The 25954-nt window shown below is 39.8% G+C and overlaps 1 protein-coding gene across 2 annotated transcripts in view; it reads right to left on the bottom strand.

Moving 5' to 3' along the window:
- The window catches only part of ADGRA3 (adhesion G protein-coupled receptor A3), a 180080-nt gene that overhangs the window by 5320 nt on the left and 148806 nt on the right, over window positions 1-25954 (bottom strand). For both annotated transcript variants that reach the window (XM_003411288.4, XM_010591394.3), the window contains 3 exons: window positions 16491-16615; window positions 14791-14914; window positions 2475-2620 (listed from right to left, as the gene is read on the bottom strand). In XM_003411288.4, coding sequence (XP_003411336.1) covers window positions 2475-2620; window positions 14791-14914; window positions 16491-16615 — 395 coding nt within the window. The remainder of the gene's footprint in view (window positions 1-2474; window positions 2621-14790; window positions 14915-16490; window positions 16616-25954) is intronic.

Below are 25954 nucleotides of genomic sequence, written 5' to 3'. Positions count from 1 at the left end.
CTTATCTTCCATGGGACCACTCTCCCCCTGGATCTTCTCATTTCTCTGATGTTCTTTCAATTCTTCCAGTGACTTTTCCACAGCCCATCTATTAAACACTGACAAAGTCTGGGGATCATTCATTTTTATCTAACTTCTCTGGGCAATCCTGCTCATTATCACTGCCCCAGTGACCACACATGTATCAATGGCTCCTGCCCCGTTTACAGTATGTCTAAAACCAAAAGACCAAGCCCATTGCCATGGAGTCTATTCCAACTCATAACGACCCTATAGGACAGCGCAGAACTGCCCCACAGGGTTTCCAAGGAGTGTCTGGTGGATTCAAACTGCTGACCTTTTGGTTAGCAGCCAAACTGCTAACCACTGCGTCACCAGGGTCTCCATGGCATGTCTAGACTTCCAAAAATGAGAATGTTCCACAATAAAGTGCTGGTGAGTCTACCTCTCGTCCTTACCCTCCACTCCCCAGCTAAGTTACCTAGTGCTGCTGCAACAAAACAAAAAATACCACAAGCAGGTGGCTTTAAAAGGACAGATATTTATCGTCTCACCATTTCGGAGGCTAGAAGTCCAAGTTCAGGGGATCAGCTCTAGGGGAGGGGAGTTTCTTTGTTGGTAGCCCCAGGTGTTCCTTGGCATTCCTCGGCTTATAGAAGGTTCCTCACATGGTCTCTTCCCTCTGTGAGTCTGTACTCCCCTTTATAAAACACTACTCACCTAAAAGGGATCAGATTTAGGACTTACCCTATTCTGATAATAACCTCATTAACATAAAAGAAAATCCTTATTTTCAGATGGGATTACATTCACAGCACAGGGATTAGGACTTCAACATGACTTCTTGGAGAAAACAATTCAATCCATAATTCCCCCTGTATCTCCTTTTCCTGGGTTTGTTTTCTCTGATGATAGAGGCACTGTCTGCTGAGGTACCCTAGCTAACAAGAGTAGACAATTTGCAACCATCTTCAAACTTCTCTCTCTCACACGTTCTATATCCAGTTGATTGTTGATCCTAGTCTCTTGAACATGTGTCCGCCTCTCTATTCTGCATACCACTGTATGGTTTTAGTCCTCGGGGGGACTATTTTAGTGACCTCACTGGAATTCCTATTCCCAGGCATTCCAATTCATGTTCCACACTAAAGCCACAGCTATCCTTAAAAATAAAAACAGACATCTAGTCAGACCACTCCCTTAGTTAACAATTTTCAATAGCTGCCCACATTCTAACATGACCCCAACAGGCCCCAACCCTAGCTTCCCACCCAAATTCCTGCCACTCTCCACCACACACCCTACTAGGCTCCAGCCAAACCCTATCTCTCAGAGTGTCTGCAGCTCACCACATAACCTTTTCACCACATGATCAGATCTTTGCTCTGATCACACATGCCAGCATGAAGTATTTTCTAATACCCAAATCCCTCCTCCTCAAAATTAATGGCTCCTTCCTTTGCACCCTCAAGGAATATAACTGTGCTATAGTTCTTATGATACTTCATTACAGTCGGTCTTCCTATGTGTGTCTCCTCTCGCAGACTGTAAACTCCTCAAGGGCAAGGAGGTCTTGTTCATGTCCCTACCCAGGGCTTGGTTCATAAAAAACCAGCTGCCGTTGCACTGACTCTGACTCATGACAACCCCACGTGAGCTGGCAGAACTGTGCTCCCTAGGGTTTTCAATGGCTGATGTTTTGGAAGTAGATTTTTCTTTCAGGCCTTTCTTCCAAGGTGCCTCTGGGTGGACTTGAACCTCTAACCTTTCAGTTACTAACAGAGTACATTAACTGTTTGTACCACTCAGGGACTCTGGCTGGTACATAACATGCACTCAATAAACTCAGTCTTCATTCATCTTTACTCACCCAGCATAATAATACACTTTTTTTTTTTCATAGTAAGTAAAAAAGGCATAACTCAAAACCTGTTTAGTCTTTTGTAGAGAATAACTGAGTTGGTACATACCTGAGTAGATCAAAAATCTGTAATATACGACCTCAAAAAAAAAAAAAAATAGCTAACGTTCTTTTACCTGGTGCTGTCGAGTCGATTCCAACTCATAACGACCCTACAGGACTGAGCAGAACTTCCTCATAGGGTTTCCAAGGAGTGTTGGTGGATTTGAACTGCCCATGTTTTGGTTAGCAGTTGATCACTTTAACCACTGCACCATATATTATAGCCAGCACCTTCCTAAATACTTACATATTAATCCCTTTTTCCCTCACAACTCTGTGAGGTAGTATTGCCATCACTTTACAGATGACACGAGTAAGGTGCAAAGAAGGTGTGAGAACCTAAGGATTTGCATCTAGAAGGTCGCACAGCCAGTATTCAAAACCAGGCAGCCTGGTTTCCAAGCCTATTATTTTAAAAAATTCACCTGTTATAATTTATGGCTATGTTTCAACTAAAGCAAACAAATTATTTAACATTTAATATAATACAGTAAACAAAGATACTGGGTACCTGAGCATTGGTCTTGGCGGAGGTGGAGGTTCATCAGGATCCTGGCATCTTTTAGCTTTTTTAGTGACTTGTTTATAGATATTTCGAGCTGTCACTCCCACCCAGAGTACTGTGGCAAGTGTGGAATAATGAAGAATTATTCCAACCTAGAAAAGAGATTTAAGAATAAATAAACTGAAAGAAAAAGAAAAAATCCCCTTTTAACCATGAAGTGTAATTAAAAAAAAAAAAATTTTTTTTTTTGAAGTGTAATAGCTCCTACTAAAGCTTATCAAAATGATTGATAGTTAATTTTCAAATATGTGGTTCAAAATACTATCAAGGTATATTTTAATAATGAACTGCTTTTCCTGCTAATGAAACAAAGCACTCTAATAGACATATAATAGAGGGCTATTTTCTCCAATACACAAACCATTAACTAGAATCTGGAGGCCCACACACTACAACTTATACCCACTAAAAAAAAAAAAAAATTTTTTTTTTTAAGTTGTAGAATCTGGAGGCCCACAGACTACAACTTATACCCACAGATGACCCTTAATACACCACTTAATTAGCTCCTGAACAACATAAAACCAAAGGCATGTTTCTCACAGATGTAGTGTTATAAATTAGAGTTCAGTTTATATACCCCATTTTAAAGAGAAACATAGTACACGGGGGATAACCAGAGGGTAAAAGCTATAGAACACAGAGAGTAAGCCTTAGATTAAAGGCTCTGAGCTCTAATTCAGAGCTTTTATAATTCAGAGCAATATAGCACAATGGTTAAGGGAATGAGCTCTGGAATAAGAAATTTTGCCTGGTGTAAAATCCAGCATCCACCTCTTACCTGCTATGTGTTAACAAAATTACTTAACAACTCAAGAATCAGTTGCCTCATTTGAAAACTGAATAATATAAAGTACGGTTAGGTTAAATAGCACAGTCTATATAAAACATATAGCACACTGCTTAGTACATGATGAGCAATCAATAATATCTGTTATTACTGCTTATTAGGAGTGTGGTTTCAAAGAAATAATGTCACCTCTCTGAAATTAAATTTCTCCACAGTGGAAGAATTATCAATAGCCATCTTCAGAATTTACGTAGGGATTTAAAGAGAATAAACAGAGAAAACATTGAAGTTGTCAAGGATTTCATTTTACTTGGATCCATAAGCAACGTCCATAAAAGCAGCCGTCAAGACATCGAAGGACGTATTGCACTGGGAAACTATGCTGTGAAAGAACTTCTTTAAAGTGTTAAAAAACAAAGATGTCACTTTGAGGATTAAGGTGCACCAGACCCAAACACTGGTATTTTCAATCACCTCATATGCATACGAAAGCTGGACGATGAATAAGGAAGACCAAAGAACTGACACACTTGAATTATGGTGAAGAACACTGAACACACCATGGACTGCCAGAAGAATGAACAAATCTGTCTTGGAAGAAGTACAGCCAGAGTGCTCCTTGTAAGTGAGGACGGTGAGGCTTTGTCTCATATACTTTGGACATGTTATCAGGAGGGACTAGTCCCTGGAGAAGGACATCATGCTTGGTAGAGGGTCAGCAAAAAAGAAGACGACCCTCAAGGAGATGGATTAAATAGCGTCTGCAACCATGGGCTCAAATGTAGCAACAACTGTGAGGATGGCGCAGGACTGGGCAGTGTTTCGTTCTGGTGTACACAGGGTAGCTATGAGTCGGAACCAACGACAACACCTACCAACAACAACCAGGGCATGAAGATAATAGGTGCTCAGTAATGACTACATTAATTAAGTTTCTTTACAGTGGTACTACATGGGGCATGTTTATCATATGACCTGTGTTTGAAGCAACTCCAGTTGAAGATGAAATTCTACGTAAAGTTACGAGTGGGCAAAGAGAGCTATAAAACCTATTTTAAGAACAATAAATGCACGTGGCACTGGAGCACCAAGGACATAATCCAGCCTTCGTGAGCAATTCCTTGCTATCTGTTTGATTATTTCTTCTTTTATAACTATGACAAGTAAAATTCTATTAAAGAAAACCTCTTGGAAGAAATTTCTCATTCCAAAGCGATGGCTCACTAACGTCAAGAAAATCAAATTGATATTATCAAACCTACGTCAGTAATAAAACCACTTAGACTGCCTCTGAGAGTTCTTTTTTTTTTTTTTGAGAGCCAATCTGTAGCTAAAACTTGGCAACATCAAAGACCAAGTTTTATTCTGCAAAGGAAAAACTAAGGTAGTCACTGTCCATAGTAAGTCTTGCAATAATTCTGAAGTGCCAAGAGAATGGGTCCAGTTTGGCCAGACTAAAAAAGTCAAACATCGCCATCTTCTTAAGGAGGGAAAACTGGCTCCTTGGTTCCTGTTAGTTTTGCTGATTGCACTGTAAAAGCCAAATTTATAGATAGAAAGTGGAATAAAAAGCACAGAATGCCCTTTGAGCTACCGGAACTCACACCAAATACTGTAGGTAAAAAGAGTATAAATGAATTTGGTGCACAGAAACCAAGAAAAATTTAAGAAAAATTACTGATCTTGACTCAGAATGGTAGGCTATAGTATTGGTGGGAGTTTTCGCTGATGCAGAGGTCAAAGAATGAGACAGGGCTTTAAAATATGCAGGTTAAAAGACAGGTTAAAATATTTTCAAATGTAGGAAGTGCAAGATGGAGAATTTTCAAACCTTGATCTTTAGGTTTTGAAGTGTTTTCTATGGCATTTCTAAATTTCCAGAGAAGTGTTCACCCCTGAAAAGATATTGAAGCTTTCTAGTTAAACAATTAAACCAAAAGTGGACTCTTAGAAATCTGATGTCTCCTGGTAACAGCATCACATAACCAAACGACCAAAGATTCCACAAACACCAGAAAAAAAGAAGAACTGAGATCTAATAAAGAGAACTTCCCATCTTTTAAAATGTGGTACCTCCTATAGTATTCTCTAAACGATGGTTGGGGTACACATAAAATATATCCTCTGTACCAAGACATTTGCTTCCAAATAAATGAAGATACATGTGGTAATTCTGTAAATAGTTAGGAAGTAAGTAATCTAACTCATAGGGCATGCATGCAAATGATTAATTAAATGCAACAGGTTATTTTTTAAGAAAGCTACCTTACTTCAGGGGCACTGATATAATTACCTGAAAAAATTCCACTTTATATAAATACATACACACATATGCTACCTAATTGGGAACTCTCACTACTTGAGACTAAGCATTATAACAATCCTATGTTAACCACCAATAAACCTGAGACACAGCTGGTGTGCAAAAATAATCTTTAAGATGAGTAAATAATTGATATATATCATAAACATCCATAATAAATATGATCAACACATATGAATACACAGAAACTAAAAACAGTAAGTTTCCATTACTGAATGCCTATGTGCCAAAAAATGTACCGGGCAGTTTTGTATGTGATTTCATTACATCCAGCTAGCATCATTATTCACTCAGTATTATTAATCCTGAGTCACTGACAAGGAGACTGTGGCTAAGAGAAGTTAAGTCACCCACCAGACGTAACACAGCTGGTGGCAGGGCTGTGATTCAAACCCACGTCTGTTGGCTTCCAAAGCCCTTGCCCTGTCTGCTCTGCCACGCTGGCTCCTGCTATATACCAAAACACAGTCATTGGGGGTAGAGGGGAATCAGAGTCAAAGAGGCCATATTTGAATCATACTTCAGCCACCCAGTAGCCCTGGTGATTTGGGGCAAATTATTTCAGTTCTCTTCAATTCAGTTTATTTATAAAGCATACGAATAAGACGCACTTCCTAGGGCTACCATGAAAATTTAAGGTAAACATGTTTACAGTAGTTGCAAGCAGAAAGCTCTGAATGTTCCCTGTTAAGATTTTTCCCAATGCATCTCACGTGCCATTGCAGCAATCCTCTAGATTACAGATCTAAAAGGACACCTGAGAAGGTCAGCTGGCACTATATTTAATAGACTGAATCATGGAGGGTTAGAACAACAAGGTAACTTAAATTAGATCCAGCCGAATACCTCCACCAAATAGCTGCAGAAATTGAGGACCAGAGAATTAACGATCAAACAATTATTTGGCAGTACATCACGAACCAGGACCTCTTCCAACCTTGAGTCAACAGCCCTTCTCCTCTATCACTCAGCTTCTCAGTTCTCCTTCAGCTCCTTTGGCAAAAGACAGTTAAATGCCACTGAAAACACCTAAGGTACCACCTGGAACCAACTCATGAACCTGAGTGGGAGGTGCCTGGCAACCTTTAATGACCTCCACCAATCACTGTGGGGGGAGAAGTTACATTACAGCTGGTTCCTACAGTTCACAAAATGTGTGACTGCTAAAGGGAGGTAGGAAAGACAAAACTATACTGATGTGATTGTTGCTGTCGTTGTTGGGTGCCACTGAGTAGATTTTTGACCCATAGAGACCCCATGTGACAGAGTAGAACTGCCCCATTGGGTTTTCCAGGCTATAATCTTTGCAGGAGCAGATTGCCAGGTCTCTTCCCTACAGAGCTGCTGGGTGGGTTTCAACTGCCAACCTTTTGGTTAGCAGCCGAGAGCTTAACCATTGCGCCACGAGGGCTCCTTAACACAATACTACATAACGACCTCCTCATTATTATATAGATGAAAAATTCAGGAACCCCTTCAAGGCTATGTGACCAGTCATACAGGGTGTTCTGGCAGTTAAAGAATCACCCTGCCTACCAGTGTCTGAAATTTCAGGGCACTCCTTTATCCACTCTACCACCCTCCTCTCTCAGTTACTACTACCACATTAAGTATTATAGTGTGAAAATGTAGCAAGTAATGTCTGAGTCAGAAATACGAGAACAATGTTCTGGAAACAACTGAAGATTTGCCTTCTATTTCCTTCGGTAAACCTTTAACTCATGGCATTCATTCTAGAGGCCCTGAAAACTCAGCACAAATCCTCACCTACTGTTTTCAGAAAAGGTACAAAATACTATCTTTACAACAGCCTCTTTCTACGCATTTCCTTACTGAAATAATTTTAGGGGTCTGCTTCATGAAATCAATGAGATTTTTATGGATAAAATTACTACCATTACTACTACTGTGTGCTGTATGCCATCCTAATAGTCTATACTCAAAATTTCTCTAGGGTTGAGTGATTTCTACAATTCATAGGGGATTTTGCTATTAATTCACCTAATAAATACTTGATGAAGCCCTACTGTGGGCCAGGTCCTATGCTGGTCACTGGATAAATATTGGTGAATAAAATCCATGTTAATTCCTGCCCTGGTAGAGTTTAGAGCCCCAAACAGATAATAATAAATAGGGGAACACACCAATAGTCTATTACAAAGTTTAGAAAGTACCATGAAAATGTATAAACTACTACAGAGTAATGAGAGGAGGTCAGGGACAGTATCTCTGATAGAGCAACAGTGAACTGAGACCAGCAAGGTAAGTGGGCGTCAGCCATGTGAAAAAGGGCAAATGAGTAAGAAAACAGTAGAACGGCCTTCTGTGCATTTATTAAATTTACCCAAGACTCAGGATCGGACTTCTTACATGCCCCAGATAAAAATTTTCCAATGTCTACTAATGGCCTGAAACAAACTGTAGAGCTGAGAAATAATTTCATCAATAATAATAACAGCAAGCATTTATTAAGTACTTACTATATGCCAGGCACTCTTGGGTCATGTAAAACTCTCAGCAATTTTTATACACATAACATTTTAGACTGCATCTCAAGTGCACAATATTAGATCAATCATAAGCCTTATTTCACGGCACATTACAATGATAGGGCCAAGTATGGCCTGCTTTCATTTAGTTATTATTGCTAATAATGTAACGGCTGTCATTGTTAGGTGTCATCAAGTCACTTCCAATTGATAGCAACCCTGTGTACAGCAGAACAAAATGCTGCCTGGTCCTGCGCCATCCTCACAATCCTTGTTAGGCTTAAACCCATTGTTGTAGCCACTGTGTCAATTCATCTCATCAATGGTCTTCCTCTTTTTTGCTGACTCTGTACCTTATCAAGCATAATGCCCTTCTCTCCAGGGACTGATCCCCACTTAACACATGTCCAAGGTATGTGTGACGTAGTCTTGCCATCTTGGCCTCTAAGGAGCATTCTGGTTGTACTCCTTCCAAGACATTTTTGTTCATTCTTCTGGCAGTCCACGGTGTATTCAATATTCTTCTCCAACACCACAATTCAAAGGTGTCAACTTTTCTTCGGTCTTCGTTATTCATTATCCAGCTTTCACATGCATATGAGGCGACTGAAAACAACATGGCTTGGGGTCAGGCGCACCTTAGTCTTCGAGGTGACATCTTTGCTTTTCAACATTTTAAAGAGGTCTCTTGCAGCAGATCTGCTCGATGCAATGTGTCTTTTGAATTCTTGACTGCTGCTTCCATAGGTGTTCCTTGCAGTTCCAAGTAAAACGGAATCCTTGACAAATTCAACCTTTTCTTCATTTATCATGATGTTGCTTAATGGGTTCAGTTGTGAGGATTTTTGTTTTATGCTGAGGTGTAATCCACACTGAAGGCTACAGTCTTTGATCTTCATTAGTAAGTGCTTCAAGTCCTCTTCACTTTCAGCAAGCAAGGCTGTTACATCTGCATAACGCAGCTTGTTCATGAGTCTTCCTCCAATCCTGATGCCCCGTTCTTCATACAGTCCAGGTTCTCCAATTATTTGCTCAGCATACAGACTGAATAGGTATGGTGAAGGATACAACCTGGATAAACACCTCTCCTGAGTTTAAACCATACAGTATTCCCTCATTCTGTTTGAAGGACTGTCTCCTGATCTATGTACAGCTTCCTCTTGAGCACAACTAAGTGTTCTGGAATTCCAATTCTTTGCAACGTTATCCATAATCTGTTTTGACCCACACAGTCGAATGCCTTTGCATAGTCAATAAACAACAGCTAAATATCTTTCTGGTATTCTCTGCCTCCAGCCAGATCCATCTGAGAGCAGCAACGACATCCCTCGTTCCACTTCCTTTTCTGAATCCAGCTTGCATTCCTGGCAGTTGCCTGCTGATGTACTGCTGCAGCCATTTTTGCATGATCTTCAGCAAAATTTTACTTGCGTACGATATTGTTCGATATTTTCCGTATTCGGTTGCATTATCTTTCTTGGGAATAGGCATAAATACGGATCTCTTCTAGTCGGTTGGCCAGGTAGCTGTCTTCCAAATTTCTTGGCATACCCTCCTAGGCACCTCCAGCGCTGCATTTGTTTGCTGAAATGCCTTAATTGGTATTATGTCAATTCCTGAAGCCTTGTTTTTTACCAATGCCTTCAGTGCAGCTCGGGCTTCTTCCTTCAGCACCATCGGATCCTGATCATACGCTACCTCCTGAAATGGTTGAACACTGACCAGTTCTTTTTGTTATAGTGACTCTGTGTATTCCTTCCATCCTCTTTTGACGCTTCCTAGTGTCTTAGTCTGGAAGCTTGCTGACACCTGTCCACCATGGGTGACCCTGCTGATATCTGAATACTAGTGGCATAGCTTCCAGCATCACAGCAACATGCAAGCCCCACAGTACAAGAAACTGACAGACGTATGGGGGAATACTATAATAAGCATCTCAAACACCAGCAAAACAAAAAGTAGGACCTTGACAACAACCCACATCTCACCATATGACCCCCCTCACCCACAGTAACCATCACTGTGTATCCTCCCTTGCTTTCTTTTCAGTACAGCTGTATTTTATAAGGAGCCCTGATGGTGCAGTGGTTAAGTGCTTGGCTGCTAACCAAGGGATCGCTGGTTCAAACCCACTCACCACTCTGAGGGAGAAAGATGTGGCAGTCTGCTTTTGTAAAGATTATAGCCTTGGAAACCCTACGGGGGCAGTTCCACTCTGTCCTATAGAGTTGCTATAAGTTAGAATCAACTCAATGGCAATAGGTTTTTTTTCTTTTTTGGGGGGGGGAGGTTATTTTATTTTATACAGTTTTACTGTACCTAGATGTTCTCATTTTATGCATGCAAAAGCTGGGCAATGAAGAAAGAAGACCAAAGAAGAACTGACGCCTTTGAATCACGGTGTCAGCCAAGAATATTGAATATACTACTGACTGCCAGAAGAACGAACAAATCTGCCTAGGTGATGTACACCCAGAATGTTCTCTAGAAGCAAGGATGGTGAGGCCTCATCTCACGTACTTCGGACATATTATCGGAAGAGACCACTCCCTGGAGAAGGACATCATGCTTGTTAAAGCAGAGGGTTAGTGAAACAGAAGACCCTCTACAACATGGACTGACACAGTGGCTGCAATAATGGGCTCAAACATAGCAATGATTGTGAGGATGGCACACATGGGGCAGTGTTTTGTTCTGTCGTATATGGGGTCGATAGGAGTTGAAACTGACTTGACAGCACCTAACAACAGATGTTTTCAAGTGTGCTGTTTTATTTTAGTTACTGTTAGCTTTATGAAACGGGTATCAGGGTAAATGTAGTATTTTGGGATTTACCTTTTTCATTTATATTCCTAAGACTCATTCGTATTGTCATGCAGTGTTACAATTCATCAGTTTTTGACTCTTACATAGTGCAGAAAAGAGCCCTGGTGGTACAGTGGTTAAAGCCCTTGGCTGCTAACTGAAAGGTTGGGCAGTTTGAACCACATGCCGCTCCATGGGAGAAAGATGTGACAGTCTGCTTCTGTTAAGGATTTCGGCTTTGGAAACCCTATGCAGCAGTTCTACTCTGTCCTATAGGGTTACTATGAGTTGGAATTGACTTGATGGCAATGGGTTTGGTTCTGGTTTACAATACCACACTTCATTCGGTTACTCTCTCATAGAAATGGGCATTTGGGTTGCTTCCAGGTTTTTGCTCTTGTGTATAGTGTTGCCATGAATACTCATATGCACATATTTCCTGTTGAGGGGGCTGTGGAGATAAGGTTACTCTCTAGGGTAAGAGCCCAGGAGAGGAATTCATGAATCCCATGGAGGGTATGGAAACCCTGGTGGCATAGTGGGTAAGTGCTACAGCCGCTAGACAAAAGTTTGGCAGTTCAAATACACCAGGTACTCCTTGTAAACTCTATGGGGCAGTTCTACTCTGTCCTATAGGGTCACTATGAGCCAGAATTGACTTGACGGTAACAAGTGTGGTTTTGGTCGGTTTTAGGGAGGGAATGTAAATGGTTAACTATAGAAAGTAAAGCCAACTGCCTTCCCAAGTATAACCATTTATATTCCCACCAACAAGGATTCACTTCAATACACATGGCATCAGGCTTAATTTTGGCCAAAAGAACAGGTATGAAATGGTAACTCACTGAGGTCTTAATTTGCATCTACGTAAACTCCAGTGATGTTGAACATCTACTCATACAGATATTAGTCATGTAGTTTACTCTTCTGTGAAAATGCCCATCCACTCTCTTGAGCATTTTTCTATTGGGTTGTTTGTGGCCTTCTCAATGGCTGTAGTTTTTAATATCTCTTTTTATTAATATTCTGTCAGTGGTATGTATCATGAATAGCTACTCTCAGTTTGTAACTTGTCGTTTCACTTTCTTTACAGAATCTTAATAAACCAAAGTTCTTATTTTTAACTTAGACAAATTTAGCTTTTCTTTTTGGTAGTCAATGCCTTTTTGTGTCTTGCTGAAGAAAACTTTCCCATTTTCTGATAAGAATTTTAAACACTTTGGTTTCAATATGCAAGTTTTTAATGTACTCAGAGTTGACTTTTATATGTGGTCTGATGGAGAGATCATTTTAATCTTTTTCCAGATGGATAACTATTTTCTCCAGCACCACGGAATGAACAGCGGTTTCTCTTTACCCTGATGAGGAATGCCACCTCTGACTTATACCAAATTATGTGCATCCAGGGGTCTGTCTTTAGGCTGTTTTATTTCAATTTATCAATCCCTGCACCAAATGCCACTTTTTAACTGACACCTTACTGATATAAGTCTGTTGTTGTTGTTCTTAGGTGCCATTGAGTCAGGTCCGACTCATAGCGACCCCACGTACAACAGAACAAAACATTGCTTGATCCTGCACCATGGCCACAATCATCATTATGTTTGAGCCCATCGTTGCAGCCACTGTGTCAATCCATCTCGTTGAGGGGCTTCCTCTTTTTCATTGACCCTGTACTTTACCAAGCATGATGTCCTTCCCCAGGGACTGATCTCTCCTGACAACATGTCTAAAGTGTATGTAAGATGTAGTCTTGTCATCCTTGCTTCTAAAGAGCATACTGGTTGTACTTCTTCCAAGACAGCTGTAAGTCTGATGGCTAGTAAGACAAGTCTCCCCGCCCTGCTCTTCTTTTTCAGAAGCATCTTTTTTAACCTTGTTGTTGTTAGGTGCCATCAAGTTGGTACCAACTCATAGTGACCCTATGTACAACAGAACAAAATACTACGCAGTCCTGCGCCATCCTCACAATCACTGCTATGTTGGAGCCTATTGTTTCAGCCACTGTGTCAATCCATCTCGTCAAAGGTCGTCCTCTTTTTCACTGACCCTCTACCTTACTAAGCATGATGTCCTTCTCCAGGAACTGGTCCCCCCGATAACATGTCCAAAGTATGTGAGACGAAACCTTGCCATCCTCACTTCTAAGGAACGTTGTGGCTGTACTTCTTCCAAGGCAGATTTATTCATTCTTCTAGCAGTCCATGGTATATTCAATATTTTTTGACAACACCATTATTCAAAGGGATCAATTCTTTGTTCTTCCTCATTCACTGTCCAGCTTTCACATGCATATGATGCAATGGAAAATACCATGGCTTTCGTCTGGCACACCTTAGTCTCCAAGGTGACATCTTTGCTTTTCAACACTTTAAAGAGGTCTTTTGCAGCAGATTTGCTCAGTACAATGCGTCTTTTGATTTCCTGACTGTTGCTTCCATGGGTGTTGATTTTGGATCCAAGTAAAACGAAATCCTTGCACAACTTCGATCTTTTCTCCGTTTATCATGATGTTACTTATTGGTCCAGCTGTGAAGATTTTCTTTTTCTTTATGTTGAGGCGTAATCCAAACTGAAGGCTGTAGACTTGATCTTCACCAGTCAGTGATGCTTATCCTTGGCCCTTTGTTTTCTTATAAATTTTTAAATCATCTTGAATTTCATGAACATTCTCTTCTATTTATAGATTAATTTAGGAGGAATTGAGACCTTACTGACATTAAGTCTTGGATCTGGTATATCTCTCCATTTATTTTGGGTCTTCTTTTATATTATCATTTTACCTGTAAATCTTGAACCTCTATTATTTTTCCTAGGCACTTCATATTCTTTGATATAAGCGTTATCTTCTCATTATATTTTCTTGTAGTTAGTTCCATTTCTGTATGCTGGCAGCAAACACCCTTCTGCACATTAAACCTCCATTTGCTCTCCTTGCTCAACTTTCCTACTATAGCTCCAATTTATCTGGAGTTTTTTTTTTTTTTTTTAGAAACAATCACATCATCCAATAACCCAATTATTATCTCCAATGTACAGGTGAGAAAATGGAAACACAGGAAGGTTAAGGAAATTGACCAAAAAACACTTGGCAGACCTGGAGTTCAAAACCAGGAAATCTGAACTCTTAATTACTATGTTACACTGCTTGCTATCATGCATAAAGAAAACAACATGCAAATATATAAATATTTAAACTTTTCTTATTCATACATTGAGTATTTTCAATGTCTCATACTTACACTAAAAGAACGTTACTCACGAAGGCTACATATGGAGCCCTGGTGGCTCAGTGGTTAATAGGATCCACTGCTAATGGTGGCTCTGTGAGAGAAAGATGTGGCTACATATACAACCTTTTATTTGAAAATAAAGGTATTTTCTTGAATATAAAGTTGAATACTTTTAAATTCTTCATATTTATCAAACCCAAAAACTCCCTGATTTTTCTATTTTATAAACACTTTTTTCTAATTCCTATTGTTTTCATCAATTGGTGAGATAAATTTAAAAATCCTGCTGTCAGAAAACATTACTTCTTTTTCAGCCAAAGTCAGGATTAATAAATTTTTGAAAATTAAATGTTAGGCATTATAAGAGACATAATAAGTGACTCGGAATTCCCAAGAAAAAATGAGTTCCTGAAGATACACACTCAGTTGTGACACGATGGTTCAAACTTTGAAGTATGTTAGCTAACTGATTTAGTGACATTCAGTTTAACTTTTATTAGTAAAATTTATTAAAAAAAAAAAACTTTAAAGAAATATTTTTCTTTTTATAGTGAGTAAAATACAGGAAATCACATTCTCATAAGTTTTTTTTTTCCCCCACTTCAATTTTGCATTGACTTACTGCTTGGCAGATGCTGACGTTTCTGGTTTGAGTTACGCCTCCCACAAAGACCACACAGGTCAGGAAAACATGAAAACATAAGTTTACAAGCATATGCCAGCTCTTCAGACTGATTCTAATCAAACTGTTAAAGGAAAACAAAAGGAGGCAAAATATTAAAATTTGAAGCATGATACAAGCAATGTTCATCTACAAGTTAGTAATTCCAACTTTATAAAAGGCCACCTTAAAATGCTTCCTATTTAGAGATTTTAAAATAGAAACTATCGGACGTGTGGACGTTCACATATACGCATGTGCACACAAACACAAACACACATACACAGGATGTGAGAAGTCTTTTAATTCAATCGTTTTTTAACATTTAACCTTACACTCTAAGAAAGAAAAGTAATTTGTAGAACTATGGCACCCACTAAAACCTAACAAATTCTCATTAATGAGAAACACAGAGGCTTTTGTTAGTGACAATGTCTTCTGACTGCTGAGTGACTTGCTAGGTTCCCTAGAGATTTCTGCAATATGCCAATGGGTATTTTTCCTGACATACTAGGGTAACATGGTCTAAAAGCCCAATATATTTCCTTCTGGCCTTTCATAATGAGATGTTCAAGTTTTTCTTCTGTATTTTTTTAAAGCAACATCTCCTTTTGTTTCTTAACTAAATGTCATGAAATATCCTATCTGTCTAGCTTAAAAAGGAAAATACATCCTAGCAAAACCTTTTGTAAAGTGAATTGGAAATTCTTTTAGTTCATTATTTCCTGGTTTGCCACCAATTAACAAAAACCATATCCTACGCTTAAATGCCACAAACTTTCTTAAGAATACCATCGATAAAATAAAGAATACCACAGCAGGCAGAAAGTCATAAAATAAAAATAATGACACAGTCTGGTACTAAAACTTAGACATCAGCTTCTCTCTACAGGTAACAAGCCTCCAAGTTAACCTCACCCTCTGCTGCTCCTGTAGTGCACCCCCAAACCTCCAAGACACACCCCCCCACATGTTATCTTCCAGATACTGAATTCAACTGACAATAGCTCAGGCGTTAAAAACCAGCTGCTGTCAAGTTGATTGCAATTCTTGGTGACTCCATGTGTGTCAGAGCAGAACTGTGCTCCATAGGGTTTTCAATGGCTGCTTTTTTCTAAATAGTACAAAAAATAGTAGCCAGGTCTTTTTTCTGAAATGCCTCTGGATGGACTCAAACTTCCAACCTTTCAGTTATTAGCTCAGTGCTTAACCCTTTGCACCACCCAGGGACTTTAACTCAATAGTTGGTAATTATTTATATGGTGAAATAAACACTTATTGCTAATTATTTTTAATTACTTATTGTTAATTGTTGATTTATTGTTAATGCTGGGCCTAAAAAAAATAGACCTTCCAGGCAGCAGCAAGAAAAAACACTGAGTGACCATGGGTATGTGTGCTCACGTCTGGGAGCTGGAGCAGAAATCCCCCCAGCCCAGCAAACTGACTGGATGCTTTAAAAGATGAACTGACCATCTCATGTATTCATTATTTATGTTTCAAACTGCATGAAATGAGGCTTGTGTGTATTCTAAAATTACAGTCCTGACTTTGGAAGTACATAGCATGGTATTAAATAATGCTTTATCCTAGTCAAATGTGGAATAAACTCCTCCAAGCCAAAGTTCACAGCTGGATGGATGTCTCATTTTCTTTCTTACCTGTGATGGTATATGTAACTGACGATGACGGCTAAGAGACATAAGAGAAGAATTATAGCAGTAGTATAAATAACAGGATGCAGGAGATCAGCTGCCTGCGTATAGAGTTCAGACCCCGTCAAATCCTGAGAGGGAAAAAGAAAGCATCATTCCAACAGCAGTTTTCTAGACATTAACAACTGAGCTTTTCTCCAGTGACTTAAATGCACTGGTACCTTAAATCTCTTTGTTTTGCTCAAGAACTAATGTTTCATGCTATTCCACACAGACATTACTTTGCCTTCCTAACTCCATTGTGTCAGCTCTTCACAGTGCACTCTTGTTCTACACTGGACAATCGGCTTTATGAACTTGAATGTTAACTCTATTACGAGGGTAACAGAGAGAGAACAGCAGCCCACATGTGGGTGATTTAGAAGAGACAACCACAGACTTCATCCTTTTTCATGCCCTTTCATCCTCCTTCGCTCTGCATATTCACTGCTTCTTACGGCAGACCAGGGAGCCCTCGTGGTACAGTGGTTATGAACTTGGCTGCTAACCCAAAAGCTGGCAGTTCAGATCCATCAGCCATTCCTTGGAAACCCTCTGGGGCAGTTCTACTCTGTCCTATAGGGTGGCTATGAATCAAAATCCACTCGATAGCAATGGGTTTAGAGTTTGATTTTAAGGCAACCCAGAGAGCAGTATCTCCTATTAAAGTCTAAATTAAGATCTCGCTAATCACTAGTCCACCATCTGTCTGTCAGACTGTCATACTGTGTGATGCTTGAAGTTATGCCACCAGTATTTTACAGACCAGTGGGGTCACCCATGGTGGACAGGTTTCAGTGGAGCTTCCAGATCTACTTCTGAAAATTAGCCAATGCAAACCTTATGGATCACAACAGAACACTGTCAGACTTGCTTGTTCTGGACACATCATCGGGGGGATCAACCACTAGAGGAGAACATCATGTTTGGTGAAATAGGTCAACGAGGGTGAGGGAGAACTTTGGTGAGATGGACTGACACAGTAGCCACAACGATGAACTAGAACATACTAACAATGGTGAAGACACAGGACCAGGCAGTGTTTCATTCTGTTGTACGTGGGTTGCTACAAGTTGGAGTAGACTCAACGGCAGCTATCTATCTATCTCTAACCACTGATGGCTGAGTGCAGCTTCAAGTTCAACAAATCCACGAATGGACCAAACACTGTGAAAGGTACTAGGGACATAGTGACAAGGTATGGTTTGTGCCCATGAAGGGCTAAAAGTCATGGGAGAGACAGATGTACAGTCAGATGATAACGATGTCAGATGAAGGTAAGTACAGCACGGTTATGGGAACAATGAGGAAGAGCCCTTAAAGGCTCTAATATCACCAATAACCAGCAGTAACAGCAAATCACTTACATGCATTTACTATAATGGAGACGCTCTTCCTAGCACTTTATACAGAGCAACCCTAATAACTCATGTTATTAGTCCCATTTTATTACCTGCAAAGCAGCTCTGCCCACAAGTCTGTGCCCCTAAACATGGTATAGACTCTGCCCCTCTACAAGGAAACAAATGGCTATCGTACCATTACCTTTATAATAAACGAAGGCAGATGGGGAACACACGTCCACCTGGCCAACGCTGCCGTGCCAGATCCACAAATTGGGAAAACCTAGGCTGTGGGAGCCAAAGCTGTAGATTGACCCAATCGCTTCACTAAATTCCCATCCTAAGCTGACTCTGAAAGCTAAGAATGACAGCTAGACTTGGGAAGGATTCACAATGGGCACACCTCTAATCAGAAAGTTCATGAGACAGTATCTGAAACAAGAAAAACTAGATGGAAAAAGGTAACAGGGAACAAAAAGACATGGAAACAGAAGACGGTCCACTGAAGTAGGGAGAGAATGGGAAAGTTTTCCAACGGAAGAATCAGAAGTTGTCCAAATAGCAATGGAAAGACCCTATCAGAACATCTTAAGGAACCCCTCACTTTAATGAACACTGAACAGAGGCCCATGGAGCCTGACAAAAGTCAGTTAATGGGCAGCTGGAGAAACAACACAGGAAACTGAAGTCCAACCTGAGTGCTCCTCTACATCATGCTGAGTCTCAAACTTGTAAAATTTATTTAGCAAATATTAACTGGGTGCCTACTACGGCCAGGCGCTGTGTCAAGCACTAGATATGCAGGAGTAGGCAGATCGTAATCCCAGCCCTCAGAGAGGTTATGTTCTGTAAACTAAGTAAATGAAAAGGAAAACACTGAAGAAAACCTATCACCACACATTCTGAACAAGCTGTCTTTGTGAAATGTCCACTGTATTAGTCTACAGTACACGACCTCAAGGCATTTGCATTCAAAGCACAGAACATTACTAGGAAACTTCAAAAAACACTGGGGCAATGAAAGCCAGCTAGATGTTTGCAACAGTAGCCACATTTCCCCTCAATTTCTAGGAAAACCTATTATTCCAATCAAGAATCAATAGTTGAGGATGAACTGCCGATACAGCTAGGATTTAGCCTTTAGTCCCCCTTCATGCATTGCCTCCTTCAGATTCCTCTCAGAAATGATCAATAACACGTCACCAATTACTTACTAGCTATATGATTTGGGGCAGTTACCTCACTATAAAATGGAGACACCACCAACCGCCTGACAGGGTTTAGTTAAGCCGCAGAAGGAAGGCATAAAACTGCCCACAGTCCTTGGCAGAGAGTAACAAAATATGGGTATATTAGCTAATGAAACACTGAAGTACCAATCTACTTCTCAAAAATATATTGTATATGATATATAAAGCTTGTAAGAAATCAGTATTTTTCAAATCTCAATGTGATACTGTCTGAGGAAAAAAGATGCTGAAAACAGAGTGATGACTTTTCTGATTCATAGTAAGGACTAGAGGGAAGCAGAGGTACTATTTTCACTGGTCACATATGGCACTGCTTCCACCGGGGACATTTTTGGTTGTCACAATGAACTGAACAGCACAAATGCAAAAAGAAGCCCTGTTGAGAAACAGTGACCTAAAGAAAGGTATAAAACTGGGACCACCAAACTTATTCTTAAAAGGCCAGGTAGTAGGTGCTTAGGCTTTGAGTGCCAGGAGCTAAAATGAGGCTACTAAGTAGGTACTTAAGAAACACTGGTGGTGCATCGGTCAAGAGCTCGGCTGCTGACCAAAAGGTTGATGGTGAGTTCAAACCCACCCAGTGGCTTCATGGGAGAAAAGACCTGGTGAGCTGCTCCTATAAGGTTACAGCCTAGAAAACCCAATGGGGGAGCTCTACTCTCTCACTTTGGGTTTCTATGAATTGAAAAAAGACTCAATGGAACCTAACAACAACAACAATTAGGTACTTAGCAACCATCAAAAAGGAACAGAATATACACTATACAATTCCAATGATATGAAGTTGAGATGGTGGGGAAAATTAGCTAGAAATAAACACAGACAAGCCTACCAAGTACTTAAGTACAAATGTTCATTTGATGGTGTCTGAAATATTCATACGTAAAAAAATCATCAAGACATATGCTTAAGATCTGTGTACTTTACTCAATACTTCAACTTAACTTTAAAAAAAAGGAAAAAAGTTGGTATCTTTGGTTATCAATTCCACTTCAGAGAGTTTATCCTGCAAATATACTTACAAAATATATAAGACAATACTGTACAAGCAAAATATCAGAGACAAACAAAATAGAATACTGAAATAAATTATAGCATTGTTGTTGTTAGGTGCCATCGAGTTGGGTCTGACTCATTGCGATCCTGTGTACAACTATACAACAGAGTGAAACACTGCCCAGTCCTGCACCATCCTCATAATTGCTGTTATGCTTAAACCCATTATTGCAGCCACTGTGTCAATCCATCTCACTGGGGGAGTCTTCCTCTTTTTTCCTGACCCTCTACTTTACCAAGCATGGTGTCCTTCTCCAGGGACTGAGCCCTCCTGACAACATGTCCCAAGTACATGAGACACAGTCTCACAATCCCGGCTTCTAAGGAGCATTCTGGCTGTACTTCTTCCAAGACAGATTTGTTCCTTCTTCTGGCAGTCCATGGTATATTCAATATTCTTCTACAAAACCACAATTCAAAGTCGTCAACTCTTCTGACTTCTTTATTCATTGTCCAGCTTTCCCATGCATATGAGATGATTGAAAACACCATGGCTTGGGTCAAGTGCACCCTAGTCTTCAAAGTGACATCCTTGTTTTTCAACACTTTAAAGAGGTCGTTTGCAGATGTGCCCAATACGTCTTTTAATTTCTTTACTGCTGGTTCCATGGGTATTAACTGTGAATCCAAGTAAAATGAAATCCTTAACAGCTTCGATCTTTTCCTTGCTTATCATAATGTTGCTTATTAGTCCAGTTGTGAGGATATTTGTTTTCTTTATGTTGGGGTGTGATCCATAGCAAAGGCTGTGGTTTTTGAACTTCATCAGTAAGTACTTCAAGTCCTCTTTATTTTCAGCAAGTAAGGTTGTGTCATCTGCCTAATGCAGGTTGTTAATGAGTATTCCTCCAAACCTGATGCCTCATTCTTGTTCTTATAGGCCAGGTTTTCAGATTATTTGCTCAGCATACAGACTGAATAGGTATGGTGAAAGGACAGAACCGTGACACACACCTTTCCTGACTATAAACCATGCATATCCCCTTGTTCTGTTCGAACAACTTCCTATTGATCCATGTACAGACTTCCATTCTCCACAATGTTATCCATAATTTGTTATGATCCACACAGTCAAAGGCCTTTGCAAAGTCAATAAAATACAGGTAAACATCTTTCCGGAATTCTGAGCTTTCAGCAGGATCCATGTGACATCAGCAATGACATCCCTGGTTCTGCATACCTTCAGAATCTAGATTGAATTTCTGGAAGTTCCCTGTCGATATACTGCTGCAGCCACTTTTGAATGATCTTCAGCAAAATTTTACTTGTGTGTGATATTAATGGTATTGATCGATAATTTCCACATTCAGTGGAATCACCTTTCTTGGGCATAGACATAAACATAGATCTCTTACAGTCGGTTGGCCAGGTAGCTGTCTTCCAAATTTCTTGGCATAGATGAATGAGTACTTCCAGTACTGCATCCCTGTGTTCAAACATCTCAATTGGTATTCCGTCGATTCCTGGAGTCTTGTTTTCACCAACGCCTTCATTGCAGCTTGGACTTCTTCCTTCAGTACCATCAGTCCCTGATCATATGGAACCTCCTGAAATGGTTGGAAGTTGACAATTTTTTTTTTTTTTTTTGGGATATAGTGATTCTGTGTATTTCTTCCATCTTCTTTTGGTGCTTCCAGAGATGTTTAATATTTTCCCCACAGAATTCTTTAATACTGCAACTTGAGGTCTGAATTATTTCTTCAGTTCTTTCAGCTTGAGAAATGCTGAGGATGTTCTTCCCTTTTGGTTTTCCATCTCTAGGTCTTTGCACATGTCATTATAATACTTTACTTTGTCTTCTCAAGACACCCTTTGAAATCTTCTGTTCAACTCTTTTACTTCATCATTTTTTCCTTTCATTTTAGCTACCTTACATTCAAGAGCAACTTTCAGAGTCTCTTCTGACATCCATTTTAGTCTTTACTTTCTTTACTGTCTTTTTAATGACCTCTTGTTTTCTTCATGTACAATAGCATTCCACAGCTCAACTGGTCTTCAGTCATGAGTGTTCAAGACTTGAAATCTGTTCTTGACATGATCTCTAAATTCAGGTGGGATATACTCAAAGTCCTACTTTGGCTCTCATGGACTTGTTCTAATTTCCCTCAATTTCAACTTGAACTTGCATATGAGCAACTGATGGTCTGTTCCACAGTTGGCCCCTGGCCTTGTTCTGACTGATGATATTGAGCTTTTCCATTGTCTCTTCCCACAGATGTACTTGATTTGATTCCTGTGTATTCCATCTGCTGAGGTCCACTTCTATAGTCACCATTTACATTGGTGAAAAAGGTATTTGCAATGAAGAAATCGTTGGTCTTGCAAAATTCTATCACGTGATCTCCGGTGTCGTTTCTACCTCCAAGGCCATATTTTCCAACTACTGATCCTTCTTTTTTGTTTCCAACTTTCACATTCCAATCACCAGTAATTACCAATGCATCCTGATTGTATGTTCAATCAATTTCAGATGGCAGAAGTTGGTAAAAATATTCAGTTTCTTTATTTTTGTCCTCAGTGGTTAGTACGTAAATTTAAATAATAGTCTAATTAACTGGTCTTCCTTGTGGGCCTATAGATATTATCCTATCACTGACAGTACTGTACTTCAGGACATACCTTCAAATGTTCTTTTTGACAATGCAATGCCATTCCTCTTCAAGTTATCATTCCTGGCATAGCAGACCATATGACTGTCTGATTCAAAATGGCCAATACCAGTCCATTTTAGTTCACTAATGCCTACGATATCAATGGTTATGCATTCCATTTCATTTTTGACGACTTCCAATTTTTCTCCATTCATACTTCATACATTCCACCTTCTGATTATAATGGATATTTGCAGCTGTTTCTTCTCATTTTGAGTCATGCCACAGCAACAAATGAAGGCCCTGAAAGCTTGATTCCACCCACATCATTAAGGTCAACTCAACTTCGAGGAGACAGCTCTTCCCTAGTCATCTTTTGAGTGCCTTCCAACCTGAGAGGATCATCTTCTGGCACTATTATCAAAAAATGTTCTGCTCCTATTCATAAGGTTTTCACTGACTAAATCTTTTCAGAAGTAGAGTGCCGGGTCCTTCTTCCTAGTCCATCTTAGCCTGGAAGCTCAGCTGAAACCTGTCCGACATGGGTGACCCTCATGGTATTTGACCAGTAGCATAGCTTCCAGCATCACAGCAACACACAAGTCCCTACACTAAGACAGACTGACATGAAATTACAGTAGAGACATAAAATATTCAGATGTAAAAACGAATGAGGAAGCTCTATTATATCGCTATGAGATGATTTCAGAGGGGGACTATAGCAGAATGATTAAGACAACAGATTCTGGTGCCAGACTAAATTCGAATCCCAGTTCCATCACTAATTAGCTTTGGGAACATGGGCATAGCGTTTGACTTCTCCACGCTTCTGTTTCCTTATCTGTAAACTAAGGTTGATGATAACAGTATTTTTATTTCAAAAGGTTATTATGAGGAACAAATGCATGTGAAGACTTCGGAGGAGTGCCTGACACGTAAGTACTTAAGGACCGTTAGCTACTGATGCCACCACCACTGCAACTACTACCATAACCACCATCACATCATCTTGGCAATGAGGATGCATTGATAATTACTGGTGATTAGAACGCAAAAGTTGGAAACGGAGAAGGACTGACAGTTGGAAAATATGGCTTTGGTGACAGAAATGATGCTGAAGACCACATGATAGAATTTGGCAAGACCAACAACTTCTTCATTGCAAATACCTTTTTTCACCAACATAAACAGCAACTATACATGTGGACCTCACCAGACGAATACGCAATAAACAAATCGACTACATCTATGGAAAGTTCAGTATCATCAGTCAGAACAATGCCAGGGGCTGACGGCGGAACAGACCATCAATTGCTAATATGCATGTTCAAGTTGAACCTGAAGAAAATGAGAACAAGTTGACAAGAGTCAAAGTACGAACTTAAGTACACCTCACTTGAATTTTGAGACCACCTCAAGGAAAGATTTGATGCGCTGAACACTAATGACCGAAGATCAGGTGAGTTGTGGAATGGCATCACGGACATCATACAAAAAGCAAGCAAGAGATCATTAAAAAGACAGAAAAGAAAGAAAAGACCAAAATGGATGTCAGAAGAGACTCTGAAACTTGCTCTTGAACATCAAGTAGCAAAAGCAAAAGGAAGAAATGATGAAGTCAAAGAGCTGAACAGAAGATTTCAAAGTGTGACTGAAGAAGACAAAGTATTACACGATGTGTGCAAACAACTGGAGCTAGAAAACTGAAAGGGAAGAACTCACTCAGCATTTCCAAAACGAAAGAACTGAAGAAAAAAATTAAGCCTTGAGTTGCAATAATAAAGGATTCTACAGGGAAAATATTAAATGATGCAGGAAGCAACAAAAGAAGATAAAAGGAATCAGATTCACCATCCCCAAAAGAACTGCCTGATATTCAAACATTTCTGGAGGCAGCATACGATCAGGAACCAATCGTACTGAAGGAAGAAGTCCAAGCTGCACTGAAGGCATTGGTGAAAAACAAGGGTCCAGGAGTTGACTGAATACCAATTGAGATGTTTCAACAAAGGGATGCAGTGGTGTAAGTATACACTGGTCTATGACAAGAAATTTGGAAGGCAGCTGCCTAGCCAACCAACTGGAAGAGATCCGTATTTATGCCTTTTCCCAAGAAAGGCGACCCGAACAAATGTGGAAATTATCTAACAATATCATTAATATCCCACACAAGCAGAGTTTTGCTGAAGATCATTCAAAACTGACTGTAGCAGTATATCGACAGGGAACTGTTAGAAAGTTCAAGCTGGATTTAAAAGAGCACATGGAACCAGGGATACCACTGCTGATGTCAGAGGGATACTGCTGAAAGCAGAGAATATCAGAAAGGTATTTACCTGTGTTTCACTGACTATGCAAAGGTATTCCACTATGTAATCATAACAAATTATGGATAACATTGCGAAAAATGGGAATTCCTGAACACTTAATGGCGCACATGAGGAACCTGTATGTAGACCAAGAGGCAGTCATTTGAACAGAACAAGAGGAAACTGCATGCTTTAATGTCAGGAAAGGTGTGTGTCAGAGTTGTATCCTTACATCATACCTATTCAATCTGTATGGTGAGCAAATAATCCGAGAAGCTGAACTGTACAGAGAACGGGCCATCAAGGCTGGAGGAAGACTCATTAAAAACCTGTTATGCAAATGACATTACCTTCCTTGCTGAAAGTGAAGAGGACTTAAAACACTTACTGATGAAGATCAAAGACCACAGCCTTCAGTATGGATTACATCTCAACATAAAATAAAATCCTTACAACTCGATCAATAAGCAACATCATGATAAATGAAGAAAATATTGAAGTTGTCAAGGATTTCATTTTACTTGGATCCACAATTAACATCCATGGTAGCAGCAGTCAAGAAATCAAAAGATGCATTACATTGGGCAAATCTGCTGCAAAAGATTTCTTTAAAGTGTTGAAAAGCAAAGACATCACGTTGAAGACTAAGGTGTGCCTGACCCAAGCCATGGTGTTTTCAATCACCTCATATGCATGTGAAAGCTGGAGAACAAATAAGGAAGACCAAAGAGTTGATGCCTTTGAATTGTGGTGTGGGCGAAGAATACTGGATATACCAGGGACTGCCAGAAGAAGAAAAAAAGCTGTCTTGGAAGAAGTACAACCAGAACGCTCCTTAAAAGCAAACATGGCAAGACTATGCCTCATATACTTTGTACATGT

The sequence above is a fragment of the Loxodonta africana genome, chromosome 5 (assembly GCF_030014295.1).
Source record: "Loxodonta africana isolate mLoxAfr1 chromosome 5, mLoxAfr1.hap2, whole genome shotgun sequence".
NCBI lineage: Eukaryota > Metazoa > Chordata > Mammalia > Proboscidea > Elephantidae > Loxodonta > Loxodonta africana.
This window is presented reverse-complemented; position numbering and strand designations above follow the sequence as displayed.